At 40.2% G+C, this 16,354-nt stretch overlaps 1 protein-coding gene across 1 annotated transcript in view; it reads left to right on the forward strand.

Moving 5' to 3' along the window:
* The window catches only part of LOC124803212 (DNA-dependent protein kinase catalytic subunit-like), a 561,762-nt gene that overhangs the window by 414,379 nt on the left and 131,029 nt on the right, over positions 1-16,354 (forward strand). The window contains exons 38-41 of the mRNA XM_047264427.1: positions 1,422-1,554; positions 12,914-13,093; positions 13,990-14,126; positions 15,797-15,968. Coding sequence (XP_047120383.1) covers positions 1,422-1,554; positions 12,914-13,093; positions 13,990-14,126; positions 15,797-15,968 — 622 coding nt within the window. The remainder of the gene's footprint in view (positions 1-1,421; positions 1,555-12,913; positions 13,094-13,989; positions 14,127-15,796; positions 15,969-16,354) is intronic.

Below are 16,354 nucleotides of genomic sequence, written 5' to 3' on the forward strand. Positions count from 1 at the left end.
ATAAATCTAACCAGGGTAGTCTAATCAGAACACAAGTCACTGTTGACCAAGTACCATAATGCTGAATGAGTGTTCAAAAGCTTCTCACTAATTTGTCATCAGTGGTCACTGTTGGTGCAAGTTCCTTAACCCAACTGCCCAGTGTTTGACACTAGCCGGAGCAATAGGGCTGGAACATGTCTTTCTAGGAAACAGTTGAGCCAGTGCATTGCCTGTAACTTGCTAGTCTCCACAGTATGTGGCCAGCAGTGTTCGGCAGGTGCCCCCTTGCATTTATTAACTGCACCAGGGAAACCCCAGATGTAATCAGAAGGAAGAGAAACAGTTGAGGCACACATTATCTAGGGGCCACTCTAGATGTGACAATCAGCTTTACAGAGCTCTTGCTGATAACTGGCACTAAGATGAAGACAAAAAAATAACATCATGCAGCAACATCGTAGTATGCAATGTGGTCCACCAGCTTCAACACCAAGAGCTTCTACTTTTGGACTGGTGTGTTTGTGGCAGAATTCTGCATTAAAATATGGATCAACAGCTGATACACCAAATGCATAGACACACAGCGCAACCAGACTTGCACAACACAAAAACAGACAATAATACTCCAACTTTCTGGTTCCCTATTCTTAGCCATATAGCTCCCCCATTCTTGTGACAGGAATCTGCTTTCAAGCAAGAGTTTACAAAAATCTTTTAATCTTTATTTCCCCGTAGTTGAGAACATTCCTGCACTCAATAAAAGCAGTCTTACTCTCATCATCCACCTGTAGAAGCTTCAAAGACTTTTGATGGAAAATGGAGTAGCAATAACAGAAATATGAATAAATAAAAGAAATGTGGCAGAACGTTGCTATCCTGGAACAGCTTAAGATTGCCTGCATCTCATCCATGCCACCAGATTTTGAAGATCACCTCAAGATCTGGCTACAGAGCTCAAACTAAATTCCTCATATATCTGCTATAAAACCTTTATTTGTCAGTTCTTCTTCTTTTACTCCCCCCACCCACACCACCACCACCACCACCACCACCACCACCACCACCACCACCCTCTCCCTCCTCCTACAAATGTTTGTTTGCCCAACTTCAGAAACAGAATTATGTTCAAAAGTCTGTTGGTGGTCTCTTGGTTATATCTTCAGATACACTCAAAGTATTGACTGTGACCTGTCTAGTTTTGAGTTTATTCTCACTGTATCCTTTTTAAATGCACTTGTTCCGTGGTATTAACATAGCAATTTTACAATAAATCGAGAAATACATTTTTGTTTTTGGAAACAATATTGGAACTGTGCCTATGTATTTTTTATAGTACAAAATGTAATGTGGAGAAATTTCAGTATTTTATGTGTTGACTGACCATATTTAGCTAACTAGTTTGTAGTTAATTTACATAATCCTTTATTGTTTTCTTGAAGGTACACAGAGAAAATGCTGCCTTTCCTGTTTGCAGCTCAGATACAGCTTAAGTTAAAAGGATCAGATTGCTCTGAATTTGAAAGCTGTGTTGAAGAATGGCTAGCTGATGAAGAAAAGAAATCCACTCTAGTGGTGAGGAACTATAGTTTTTGGTTACATTTTTTTCTTTATTTTTGCAGCATGCATCATTACAATATTTGTAACACACTTACTTTCTACAGTGCAGGCATACGGTGTCAGGGCTGCACGAGTTCCGGAAATCAGGGAATTTCAAATGTGTCAGAGAAATCAGGGAAATATCAGGGAAATTTGGAGAAAATACTGGGAAAACCTCATTTTTGTCTCAGTGATGAAATTGTTTCTTTGCTGAGATGTAATTCATTGTTGGTGGATGGACGCAGCTGAGTATGTGTGATGCTTCCCTACTCCCTCATTCTTACCACTTCTCCCCATCCTACCATTCCCCTCAGCTTGCAGTCAGTGCTGCCACCACTTCTTGCCATTAGCCTAGCAGCTGCCAACAAGAGGCAGGGAGGTGTGATCAGTGGTTTGTTTGTATCTGATTCTCAGAGACTGGTGATACAGTGGCCTGAGTCAGTGGTCATATGTGCATGATTTGTGTCTGAATGATTATATAAAAATGTGTGTGCTCTCATTTTCTGACAAAGGTTATGGCTGAAAATTTAGTTGTGATAGTGCGATTCTTTCCTACTTGCTTGTATGCGGCTCAGCGATTATCTTCACAGTGATTTGTTACCTATTCCCATTAGTATTGATTCTCTGAGTATTCACGCAATTTATCTGTTGCATGTGTTGACGACCATCGTCTCATTTTATCAACATGGTGTCTGTGACACTTGAATAGCATGCCATATGAATGGACATAGACAGTGGGCCGAAACCGCAGGCCATTTCTGCATATATCTGTAACGGATTGGGCCTGCCGATCTGAAGCCCATTGTTTCCCACTAATGAGCAGGCCCTGCTGGTTGGATCTAGCCTCATCGATCTGCCCACAGGCCGGGTCTGTTAGTGTGCGGCATAATGCAATGGATTTTCGTGGATTATCCATGGACCCAGGATGGCAGTGTTCCTCAGCAGGCCAGAGCCCATGGGCAATGGATTTCAGAAATTGCAACTGTCTCACTACAAATACATTATACAATGTAGTGTTTTATAGACTTTTATTTATTGTAGTATATCATTTTGGCACTTTGAAAGTAGTTCGTATATTAGAGAGTATGGATGACAAGCAGAAGAAAATTGTGGCAGTCGCTGACAGTTTGTACACTATGTACTCATATATTTCTCAAAAGAAAAACCACACAATACCAGTAAAATGAAATGATCGTGTGGCATTGATGCCTTGGAGGCTCCATCTGGGGAAGTTTGGCTGCCACGCTGCAAGTCTTCATTCAGGTGACAACACATAAGGTGACTTGCATGTAGGTGATCAGGAAATGATGATGAGGACAACGCAACACCCAGTTCATGAGCAGAGAAAATCTCCAACCTGGCCGGGAACCAAACTTTTTTAAAGAGGCCTACTTTTTCCTGAGATCATTTCTGATATCAAGGAAGGTATTTTAAATATGTCTTGCGACTCCAAGGAAATGCATATTTTTATCACCAAATGTGTTTCATTTTATTGAAATAAAATAACATCAGTGGTCTTAATGAAACACATGTACCATTTGGCTTGGCTTTCTCCATCTAAAATCAGGACAGAGAGAGAGGACAGAAGTAGAGAGGGGGAACAGACTACTGCGTGCATTGGCAGAATGAAGGTGTACATAGTGCTGGAGTGGGAATAGGGAAGGGGATTGGTAGATGGTAGACAGGGACTAGTGGAGGTTGAGGCCAGGAGGTTGTACATGTACGTAGGAACAAAGAATATGTTGTAGGGAGAGACCCCACCTGTGCAATTCAAAAAAGCGGGAGTTTGTAGCATCCAATGATGCAGTGTGTGAAGCAGTCATTGAAGTGAATCACGTTGTGTTTGGCAGCATGTTCAGAAACTGGGTGGTCCAGCTGCCTCTTGGCCATAGTTTGACAGTGGCCATTAATCCAGACAGCCAGCTTTGTAGTTGTCATGCACATGTAGAAAGCAACACAGTGATTGCAACTTAGCTTGTAGATCACATGGATCCTTTCACGGAACAGCCCTGCCTTTTATGTGAGAGGAGATGTGTGTGACGGGTCTGGATTACGTTGTAGTGGAAGGATGTTTGGGACAGGTCTTGCATCTAGGTCTGTTTCAAGGATATGAAACATGAAGCCACAGAGTGGGATTAGGGGTGCAGTAGGAATGGACAAAAATGTTCCATAGGTTCAATGGGTGGCAGCATGCCACAATGGCGGGAAGCAAGGGGGGAGGGGGCGGGAATAGTGGTTGGGATGTTCCTCGTTTCAATTTCAGGGCATGACAAGATTTAGTAAAAACTCTGGTGGAGGATGTGATTCAGTTGCTCCAGTTCTGGACAGATGGATGGTTGGTACTGTGTCGTGTGAGGAGGGCTTATTTGTAGCCCCACAGTGGATATGTGGATGGTGGTAGTGGGCTGTATAGACAAGGCATGGAAGATATCTTTTGGAACAAGATTGGGAGGGTAGTTTTGGTCTATGAAGGCCTCAGAGAGATGCTTGGCATATTTGGAGGGGGATTGCCTGCCACTACAGATGCAACAACCATTGGTGGCCAGGCTGCATGTAAGGGGCTTCTGATATGGACTGGGTGGCAGCTGTCAAAGGGGAAGCATTTGTAGGTTTGATGTGCATAGAAGTATTGATGTAACCATCATTGAGGTGGAAGTCAACACCAAGGAAGGTGGTTTGTTTGTTTGAAAAGGACCAGGTGAAGCAAATGGGGTAGAGGATATTGATGTTTTGGAGGTATATTCATAGTGTGTCCTCACCCTCAGTCCAGATTATGAAGATGTTCTTCACCTGGTCCTACTCAACCTACAAACCACCTTCCTCTTTGTTGACCTTCATCTCAAGGTTGCCTGCATCAGTACTTCCATCCACATCAAACCTACAAATAACACCTCCAATTTGACAGTTGCTACCCATTCCATACCAAGAGGTCCTTTCAATATAGCCTAACCCCTCATGGTTTTCACATCTGGAGTGGCAAGCAGTCCCTCCCCAAACCTCCCAAGAATCTTTTTAAGGCTTTCACAGACCAAAATTACCCACCTGGCTTCATTCAGAAACAGATATCCTCCAGTCAACTATCACCTCCTACATTTCTGAGTGTGCTACCAACACAATGTGCTTCACATCAGTCCCTGATTCACAGCCTGCATCATCTGAATCCCTTGTACCAACACCAGCTTTTCTGAATTGTGCAGATAAGTTCTATCACTGTAACATATTCTTCGTTCCCACAATACCCCTGTCTTCAACCTCCGGTGGTCCCATTCCAGGGCAATATATATCTTCATTCTGCCAGTGCACCCAATAGTCTTTTTCCCTTTATCTGCTTCTCTCCTCTCCCCTTTCCTGCCTCTCCCAGTACAGTTTCCCAATCTCACCTAGCAGCCCTTTCCTGCCCCCACCAAGTCCTTGCATTCTTTCAAAAGCAGCACAACACCTTCCACCCACATCTACCCTACTCTTCCTCCTCCTCCCAGCCCCATGCCACCTCCTAACCCTCACCACCCAGTTTGAATTGCTGCTGCTCACGTCATATGTTATTCCAGCCTGCATTCAGGCCACAGTGATTGTAAATAGTGGCCATGTTTGTGTGTGTGTGTGTGTGGGGGGGGGGGGGGGGGGGGGTTTGGCTGTCTGCAGCTAAATTATTCCTCTGTGTGGTGGCCAGGAATATACTGTCCATAGTATTTTTAATACTATTCTTTTATGAGTTACAGGATATATTCACCAAATTGTATGGTTGTCATTTGGGTCTCAGTGACTAGACTTGTTTTACAGTGATACCACATATTGCCTCTCCAAAATAGAAAAGAGTCTGCACTTTGTACTCCATTTTAAATTGATTCTTGTCCAGATTACATCTGAATGTGTTGCTGACATAGAAAGGCATGCGACATTCATAAGACTTGAAGAGTAAAGTAATACTACACCCCCTGTAATCTCTAAACATACTTCTTTTTCACTGTTGTAACATAAATTGAGCCAGCAGAGCCAAAGAGTTAATTACCATAGTTCTAGGTCACATTTACAGTAATGGCCATCAATTGCAATTATATCCCTGGGACAATCTGTGCAATACAAACTGTCATTTTGCTACAAAAATCATTAGATCTAATATTTATGTATGACTCCCCTATCTGAATTGTAGCAACTTTGATTTCCTGTGAGATATTTTGTTGCTGCCCTTGTTAATAGCTATTAAAATAAGGCTTCTCACAGCAGAATTTATGTGGAATGTTGAAAATATGATTGATGCATTTCATTCCTGTGTTTATATTGAGAACCGATCAGCTGCAGCTTTTCTTGCTTTTATAAATAAGTTAGGCAATATAAACTGTGACAAAAATCAATGAAGACACTGGCAGTGTACCGTATTTACTCGAATCTAAGCCGCACTCGAATCTAAGCCGCACCTGAAAAATGAGACTCGAAATGAAGGGAAAAAAAAATTCCCAAATCTAAGCCGCACCTGAAATTTGAGACTCGAAATTCAAGGGGGAGAAAAGTTTTAGGCCGCACCTCCAAATCGAAACAAAGTTGGTCCATTGTAATATGAGACACAATTTAGGTCGAATGAATGACTATACAGCTACATTAGTTTGGTTCGAGTTGAAAGCTTAGCAGTTAAGCTTTACCAGGTAGACATTGCTATGCGTCAGGCGCCCCGTCCGTATTTATATGGATACCCTTCCTTTTTCACGTGCTTCGTCTGGTTTGAATCGATTGCTTATTTTGCTTTGATCTGATAAGTGCCGTTTTCTATGTTATAGGTGTTTATGTCAGTCACTCTAAGCTGAAAATGCATTACTATACTGTGTCATGCATTGTTTGTCGCATTCTGATAGTGCGTGTTTACGGCCTGTCGCTGCTCGCGGCATGGCTTGCTTTTGTGCGCGCTACCGCCGCCTACAATTAAAAAAAGAGAGGAATCATCTCATGAGCGAAACAATGGCAAGAGACTGCTATTTGTTGTTACTTACACTGCTGCTTTCTTTGATAATGATCAACAAGAACCAAATAGACTGCGTGTGATAGAACATGTTCTGAATGAGAATTTGGCGAAAATTTTTCTCCGTTTGAAAATATTTGCGGCCGCTTCTTTAGTACATAAAATTCTGCACAGAAATTAGTAATCTTAGATTTAAAAATATAGTCAGTCGCCGTGCTTCATTTCTGACTGTATCACTATTAGGCATAAGAGTAATACGAATATAAACATGACACGATACATATATTCTTCCGCGTTTGCTGTTGTCTCACTCTAGTTTCGTAGTTTATTTGGCAGACAGGATTTAAATGAGATAGAAGCAAACACGAAAGAATACATGGCAAAATGTTTATATTCGTATTATTCTTATGGTGAAGAGAATACTGCATGTGATTCACATTTCATCAGGTTCCTATTAGCGACCATCTCTTCTCACAGGTAGGAAAAAATTCAGACCGTAGAGTTGGCCATATTGACAAAAATCCCAGTATTACCAGTCGGATTTTCGTAGTACATTGAAATTCGAAGATGAACAATACAGAATTTGTATTTACTTCGTTGGATAATGTATGAAAATGAAAATGCAGTGGTCAAAACTCGGGCGGAGAAAAAAAGCTCATCTTCCAATTTTTTTTTTTAATTTTATTTACTGACGCAGAGGTTTTGGCGCCAGTATTTATCTTTGTGCCTACAAAGGATGCCTGTGTAGCGCTATATATATTCGACGGCGGAAGTTAGTTGTGGCGGCACCTACCAACATTTTTCAGAACTTCCACTTGCTTTGCACTCGGTTCTAAGCCGCAGGTGGTTTTTTGGACTACAAAAACCGGAAAAAAGTGCGGCTTAGATTCGAGTAAATACGGTAATCCAAATAGAGGAAGGAAGGGAGGGGCAGAGAGAGAGAGAGAGAGAGAGAGAGAGAGAGAGAGAGAGAGAGAGAGAGCACATTTCCAGAACTTCCATTATACACCTTAATTATGAATTAAATTATTGTTATGCAAATTAAAAGGAATGATCGTATTTGCATTTCTGTGGGGGCGGTTGTGGATGTTGGGGATATGGCATGGTAAATCTGTAGGCAGACTAGGACTGGGGGATAGTGTCTGTCTGTGAAGGCTGTTGTGAGACCCGTTATGCTGAGGGTCTCACAAAGGCCTTCACGAACAGGCACTATCCCCCAGACCTTTTCTGCAAACAAATTTCCCATGCCACATCCCCAGACACCTCCCAGTCATCCCACCATCCCCAAGAACCAGCTACAAAGGAGTTCCCCCTTCATCACCCAATACCACTCCTGACTGGAGCAACTGAACCACATCTCTGTCAGGGATTTGATTATCTATCATAATGCTCTGAAATGAGGGATATCAAAGATCCTTCCCACCACTCCTAAAGCGGTGTTCCGTCACCAGCCCAACTTCCACAACATCCTCGTTCATCCCTATGACACTACCAATCCGAAACACTTGGCGTAGGGATCATATGCCTGTGGAAGACCCAGATGCAAGGCCTGCTTAGACCACCCACTCAGCACCACCTATTGCAGTCGTGTCGTCGACTTTCCTATTCCATCAGAGGCCAGGCCACTTGTGAAAGCAACCATGCTATATACCAGCTCTGCTGCAGCCATTGTACAACTCTTTTTATTAGTATAACTATAAACCAGCTGTCCACAAGGATGAATGCCAATTGCCAAACTGTGACCAAGATCAAAGTGGACAACCCTGTGGCACATGACACTGTGCGTAACATAGTTGAATTCAATGGTTGCTTCACAACCCAGGCCACCTGCATCGTTCACTCCATGCCCAGATTTACTGAATTGTACTGATGACTGTTATCCTTATAACACATTCTCTGCTCCTAAAGTGATCCCAACCTCAGTCTATGGTAACCTAATGTCCTCACACCTGCCACTCGACCCTTTCTGCCCACTCTGTCATGTCACCTCATCACAATTTACTTCCTCTCGCCCTCATTGTGCGCTGCTCTCTTTCAGCGCATCCATTGATCTTTTCTCCTTCTCTGCTCCTCTCCTTTCCATTCCCTATTCCCCACCCCCTCTCCCTGCCCCAAAGCCTCCTGTCACTACATCTGTCAGTCCTGTCATGCCACTTCCAGTCCTTACATGTTCCACCAGGCAGTGCCAATTCCTATTCCGCCACCTAGACCACGCTATCCTTCCCCCTTCCCCACCTCACTCCCATTCAATGTGTTTCTGTTGCAGTGTGGCCAGAGTGTCCAGAGGTACTGGTTGTGTGTGTGAGGTATGCTTGCTTGTGTGAGTGTCTGTACACTTCTCTTTTGTGAAGAGGCTTTGACTGAATACTATTATATAACAGTCTTTTCATTGCATCATCTTAACGGAGTGTAGCAATATGTCCTTTCATAATATTGTTGATATTCCACCCTGGGCTCCCCATTGTTTGACTTTAGATATCCATTTCATAAATTATATTTGCAAATTTTGCTTGAACCCCAGATTCCCTAATAATATTACTGTTTAACAGTTTGTGGTGAACTACTGATTTCAATTTAAAAATCTGTTGTGTACAGGATCTTTACCTTCAAAAACCACAAAGATGTTCTAACAGCTGTTTGTCCAAAGTTTCTTCAAATTTGTCTAGGAGAATTTTTGATAAAATTTTTGACACCACTGGCAGAAGCAAACTCCTCTGTAATTGCTGACATTTCCTTTGTTCCTTTTTTTAATACTGTTTTTCACTCTTCTGGAATCTTTCCTGTTTTCCATTTCACAATTATCTTTTTTTTTTATTCGAACCTTTTTTGATAAAATTTTTGACACCACCGGCAGAAGAAATACTCCTCTATAATTGCTGACATTTGCTTTGTTCCCTTTCTTAATACTATTTTTCACTCTTCTTTCCTGTTTTCCAAATTGCTGCAGATTCTAATTTAACTATTAGAACAACACAGTTTAAGAAGCCATCAGAAAGTTTTGCTAAAATTTCACAATTATCTTTTTTTATTTAAACCTTTTTTGTCATTTTCATCTTTCAAACAAATACCTGATGAAATTATATGAATGAATGTGTGGTGTCTGTTCTTCCAAATATGTCTGAAAGAACATGCAATTTGATAAGCCTAGCTGGGCAATGAGTCCACCTTTTCAGTGTGGATGCACGAATATGTCCGACCCCCTGTGGGAATCTCAGAAGAGTGAATATGGAGGAAATGGTCAGGGGCTGCAGATAGGTGGCGCTCGATGGGAGTGTGGATTGGCCGTGAGGTGAGCCGAGATAGTCTGTGCAGTTGCTATAACACTGTATACCAGATGGCGCAGTGGTTACTGCACCTGCCTAGTAAGCAGGGGATCCCGGGTTTGAATCCTGGTCCAGTACAAAATTTCATTCGTCGCTGCCGATTCTGCATAGTGTCCCAGTGCAGCTGACAGCAGTGTTCCATACCCTTTTGTTTCCTTTCTTTCCCTCTCCACATTCAATAAATGTAATAAATGCTTGATGCTTTATACCCTGTGACTACATGTTTAAAAGTATCAGTAAAAATTATAGTTACTGATTTTGGTGGAATTTTCTTGTGTGTCAATAAGTTGAGATTTTTTGAAGGCTCTCTTTATTACCTGTATCATTTGTTTATGTTTTTTTTTCTTAGTTGTCTGAATCGTTCTAGGTGTTCTTTTTTCTGAACATATCCATTTTCTCCAGTGTTTGAGCTCTTTATTCTAGTGCTTCTTTTCTCTCATCATTCTACTAGGTCTTCTGTTTCTTCTTGGCCAGCCTATTTTTCTGTAATTCTACAGTGTTAAGTATCAGCTACATTCTCGACTCATTTCCTGCACTGCTAAAATTTGTATGTGGTTCTTCTGCAGAAAAAAATCCAGTTCCATTTGTTCTCCAAAATTTAGGAGAGAATTATATTTAATGTTACAAAGTAGCACTACTTCTTGAATTTAAACTTAGAAGTCATTTCAGTATATTCCGTGTGTTCTACACCTCAGATGCTGAGGCTCCATAGAATCCTAGGTCCCATTGCAGTACAAAATGTAAAGGCAGATCCCTCCTCAGAGTTACCATCTGGGGTAGTGTATACGTTATGCAAACATTCTATTTTGTGATTTGAAGTTGCAAATTGTAGAGTGTGAAATCCAAGGTTGTTCCCTGAATTCTTGAGATAAGAACAGGTGTTAGCCTGAGGTTGTCAGTAACTCTAGAAATGAATGGTAATCTAACAGAATGAGAATTGTTTCTCTTACTAGCATAATTAATTATAATGAAAGCCCTGTCTATTGACAAACCACCATAGCTATTTGCCTTCAGTGTCTTCTTTAACATTTATGGTGCTTGTCTCATTGATAGCTACCATTACCTATGGACTGGCTAAAATATGATTATTTTGGAAGTTATAGCTCATGTGCACAAGTATGTAGTTGGAATTGCAAAACATTTTTAGGGTACTTGGACTTTCTGCTTTAAATACAAATATTTTGATATTATTAGTGTTAAACCTGACTTCAAAGCAGTAATCATCAGAGAAAGAAATTATACATAAGTGAAAATGTGATTTTTTTTCTGTTTGAACTTCTTTTACAGTCCATTTGCATCTGAAGAATCATGCAAAATACAAGGTAAAAGCAAAATTTAACATTCATAGTAGAGTACAGTTTGAGTCACATTGAAACATGGAGAGATACACAGTCCAATGTTACATTCACTGGCCTCATATACTAGGATACATTTCCTGATGTATAAGATAAACATGGGTGGCAACTCATCTTCCAAAAAGTCTAGAAATACGACATATTTTCATATGTCATGTAATCCAAATCATTGATAAATACTTCACTGTCATCATCTGTAGACTCGTCAAGGACTGTAAATTATTTGGTCCAAATGTTTCTGCACATTTGGAACACAAAATCTATACAGCACACATGACACTGAGAGAACTCAAACGTCACCTAAAACCAATTTTTTTTCATTGATATCAATATAACAATCTAGCGGTTACAGTAGAAACTTGGAAGTCTTCAGACTTGGCAATCATTTCTGGAAGCACATTCCACATTGTGAAAAATCATTGTAACTGCCATGATGTAGTATTACCTCTTCCAAACATTCTCATTTCCTGCAAACGCCTTAAGGTTATGTCAGCTGCACACAAAGTGTTGAGAAATTGGACTCAGATTCCAAACCGTTATTGTCACTGATATGGAAGGCATTTGAAGACAGAATGTTGAGCACTACTTGCTTCTGTGGTGGTGGTGGTGGTGGTGGTGGTGGTGGTGGGGGTGCGAAGTAGCATCTGAATACCTGTTTCTGTTTGTAGGTTTTCTATACTGTTGTCAGTGTCAAAAATGCTGCACTTTTTATACAGTAGAGCAACCTTAAGTTTTTGGAAAGTGGCTGGTCAATATTCTTAGGCCTGGCCCTTCCCCACAACCCTTTTCCCCACTCCACCCACACCAAGGACAAATTTGTAGTGTTTATGGCAAACTGTGGAGTTGATAGTAACGATAACTTCAAAATTTAGAGAATGAAGTAAGATTTGTGACCAGCCTTGTGTTCCAGCAGTCATAGTATTTCTTATTGAAACTTCCCAAAATTATTTCTTCCTTTATCGTTTTAATGCGAATTGGTGTCTCCATGTACTGAAACAAAATTCTGTTTCGTGAGTTGGTAAAGCAGGATAGTAATACTTAATTTGTGTTGGTATTCAGTCAATAGTGTGCACAACTCGTATGAAGTTGTGAAATGAGGAGGACTGTGAGATATAGAAGATTATAGGACATGGAAGGTGATTGGAAAAGTATTTAGTAGGATCACTATACAACAGTGCGTTGTAGTTATTATTTCACCAATTGGTTCAATAACTGTCTCAAACATTTTAGCCAACAAGCAGTAAATTATGAGAAGATATAAAAAAGGGGGTGGGGGCACTGGTTGCCTCAGGCATTTAGCAGTCTCACAGTATGTTCAGAAGGTTTTGAGAAGTATGACAGAAGGTAGTAGTTTTCACTACTAGTTAAAAGAAACTCATTATGTTTCAGTTAATGCTTACACTTACTAAAACAATTAAAACATCACAATTTAGTTTTTGCAAAGTATATTAATACCTGTTAAATTGTGCCAGCTGCACCATGTAGCAATATGGAAAGTCAGTTGTAAGAAATTCATCAATAATACCACTGGTAGGATCAGACAAAAAAAAAAAAAAAAATACTACTGTGCAAATATCGTAGAACCCCTGTGTTGATCAAGAGTATTACTAAAAGTTTCTTATCTGTACTTATTTAATTAGTTCTTTTATGGTATACATTACAGAATGTAAATGGAGGAAATAAATTGATTGTAATTACTGTTGCAGCAATCCATGAGTGAGGAGCTCTCAATATTAGACATTACAAACAACAAATTTATTAATGCTCGCATACATGCAGAACAGTACCTTTCACTCTTTCTGCAACAATGGGCAGAAATAGGTCCTGCATCATATGCCATCAGAAGCAAAAGACTGATGGATCTGCAGAGAATAACAGAGATAATGGTATGTACCTTGAGAGAATCTATTTGAATCTTCACTTGTTTCATTACATGCTGGAAAATGATGGTGTGAGAATTGCATTGACTTGATGATACATACAGAAGCAGTTTGTTCTCACTAGAGAGGTTAATACTTTTCACTGTCAGGTGGATGGGAACAAAGCTGTGAGTAAATTACTCCATAATTCCATGAATTTGGATTAAAGGAAGTTTGACTTGTGCATATGTTTTTAATTTTGTATGGAAAGTACAGTCACATCCTGTCTCCACACTGTTAACAAATATTTTCAGTAGAGAAATAAAGAGCAGTTTGTGGTGATTTTAAAATGACAGTTTGCTCATTACTAGACTCACTTGAACTGCCTATTTGCTCTGTTTTCTTCTCCTCTGTTAGTTTCACTGTCACCTTTTGCTCCTTCCTTCCGATGAGTGGGATAGCACAGTGATTAGCACACTGGATGAGCATTTGGGAGGATGACTGTTCAAACCCATGTCCAGCCATCCTGATTTATGTTTTCCAAGATTTCCCTAATGCTTAAGGCAAATGCCGAGATGGTCCCTTCGAAAGCTCACGGCTGCTTTCCTTCTCTATCCTTCACTACTACCCTAATACAAGCTTGTGCTCTGTCTGTAATGATCTCATTGTTGATGAGATATTAACCACCAATCTTCCACTCCTCCCCCTTCCTTATTCTCTTTTACCATCAATTTGTCCCCTCCCTCCCATTGTTTCATCAGTTGTGCCCTCCCCCTCCTCTAATTCATCAATTATCTGCCCCCCCCCCCCCCCAAATTCATCACTATCTCACCCCGTCTCCGTTCATCAACTGTTGCACCCTCCATCCCCCACCTCACTCTTAGAATCTCTCTTTTTGTCATAAAATTGAATGTACTTTTCAGCTCTATCTGGACATTGCAAACATCTCCAATCTTGAAGCTGATCTCACAAAACTGGAACAGTTCATGAAGCCATGGGCTACAGATTTACCAAGTGCAACAAGTTCACTTGAAGACTGGGAACGGAAAGTTTTGTACAGGTAATTGCAGATTTATTATTTTCTATTTACTGCCATTAAAAACAAAAATTTAAGACATAAAAATGATATTACTGATAGGCACAAATATCTTAACCATTTCCCGACATCTGAACTCACTACATAGTATTAGGTCGCATAGGCCAAAAATAAATAAATAAAGGTGTAAATTTTCGAGCTACTGGTCTAGACAAAGACCAAAATCAATTTGGGTAGATTGTGTTTGGATGTCTATGTGGATGTGTATGTGATTTTGTATCCTTAAGTTGGAGAAAGACAATAGTTTGAAAGTCAATACTTCTCTGTACTGTTGAGTGTTGCTATGCAGCTGCAGATAAGTGGTTACCTTTTCTCACTTTTATTTTTCATTCAACCCATGAATTTTTTAAACTGTATTATTTTCATATTATCTGTACTCCTAACTTGTTTATTTTCATGTATTGTTATATACAATCTCAAAAAGTCTCAAGTATTGATTGATGACAATTCTTATGAATAAAGCACAGTCTAGACCATTTATTTTTATTCCTATGACTGGTTTTAGCCAAATCAGCAGTATAAAGATCTAAAATGTGGAGGAGGTGATTGGTATCACCATGTTGGTATAAAACAGAGGATTCCTGTGATAACTATCATCCTATCCATATTTCAGATCTGAACATGGCCTGATTTAGTCAAAACCTGTTACAGCAATATCTATAAAATCAGGACTGTGTTTTGCTTATAAAATTATGAAACAAGTGTTTCCTGTCACATTTTTTAAGATTTTTCACTTTTATTTCATTTCTGTGTATGACTTTCATTGTAAGACACACCATTAATGTTTCTAGAATGAAATTTTCACTCTACAGCAGAATGTGCGCTGATATGAAACTTCCTGGCAGATTAAAACTGTGTGCCGGACCGAGACTCGAACTCGAGACCTTTGCCTTTCGCAGGCAAGTACTCTGCCAACTGAGCTACCCAAGCACAACTCACACCCCATCCTCACAGCTTTAATTCCGCCAGTACCTCCTCTCCTACCTTCCAAACTTCACAGAAGCTCTCCTGCGAACCTTGCAGAACTAGCACTCCTGAAAGAAAGGATATTTTGGAGACATGGCTTAACCACAGCCTGGGGAATGTTTCTAGAATGAAATTCTCACTCTACAGTGGAGTGTGCTTCTGTGAAGTTTGGAAGGTAGGAAACAAGGTACTGGTGGAATTAAAGCTGTGAGGACAGGGCGTGAGTCATGCTTGGGTAGCTCAGTTGGCAGAACACTTGCCCGTGAAAGTTAAAGGTCCCGAGTTCAAGTCTCTGTCCGGCACACAGTTTTAATCTGCCAGAAAGTTTCATATCAGCGCACACTCCACTGTAGAGTGAAAATTTCATTCTAGAAACATCCCACAGGCTGTGGCTCAACCATGTCTCCACAATATCCTTTCTTCCAGGAGTGCTAGTTCTGCAAGGTTCGCAGGAGAGCTTCTGTGAAATTTGGAAGGTAGGAGACGAGGTGCTGGTGGCATTAAAGCTGTGAGGATGGGACGTGAGTCATGCTTGGGTAGCTCAGTTGGCAGACTACTTGCCTGCGAAAGGCAAAGGTCCTGGGTTCGAGTCTCAGTCTGGCACACTGTTTTAATCTGCCAGAAAGTTTCACCATTAATGTTAACTGTACATGTGCTTTTATTTCCAGGTGTTACTTCTTAAAACAAACAGCTGATAGATTGTCATCAGACAGTGCCACTGATGATCTTTCCTGGTTGAAAACCACTGAAGTTGTTTGTAGAATGACTGTAACTGATTTGGCACTCTTACAGAAAAATTATTTTGTGGCAAAAAAATATGCTGTGGGTATGAAGGAGGAGGTCAGTTCTTTGCTTTTGTAAAATTAATTCATTGATTATCTTATACTGTGTGAATAGCAAATGGGGTAGCATTAATGAGGCACCAATGCAGTTAGAGATAATGTTTAGTTCTGTGTTTCCATTGGCTGAGTTTATGTGGAAGCAGATCTCTTTTTTTTTTTTTTTTTTGTTTTAGAGTATTGTTAGTTAAATTTATATTTCTTATCATCATCTTATCGCACGTTAATGGAATCTTTTAGTTATGATGAGTAAACATGATTTACCACATGTTTTTGCAAGGGATGCCATTGCAATCTGGACCTTACAAAAACCAAGTAAGGTGTCCATATAAATGAAAAAGTAAACTGAAGTGTTAAAAATTTGTACTGATAAAATTTCTGAGATAT

The sequence above is a fragment of the Schistocerca piceifrons genome, chromosome 1 (genome assembly GCF_021461385.2).
Source record: "Schistocerca piceifrons isolate TAMUIC-IGC-003096 chromosome 1, iqSchPice1.1, whole genome shotgun sequence".
In the NCBI taxonomy this organism is placed as follows: domain Eukaryota; kingdom Metazoa; phylum Arthropoda; class Insecta; order Orthoptera; family Acrididae; genus Schistocerca; species Schistocerca piceifrons.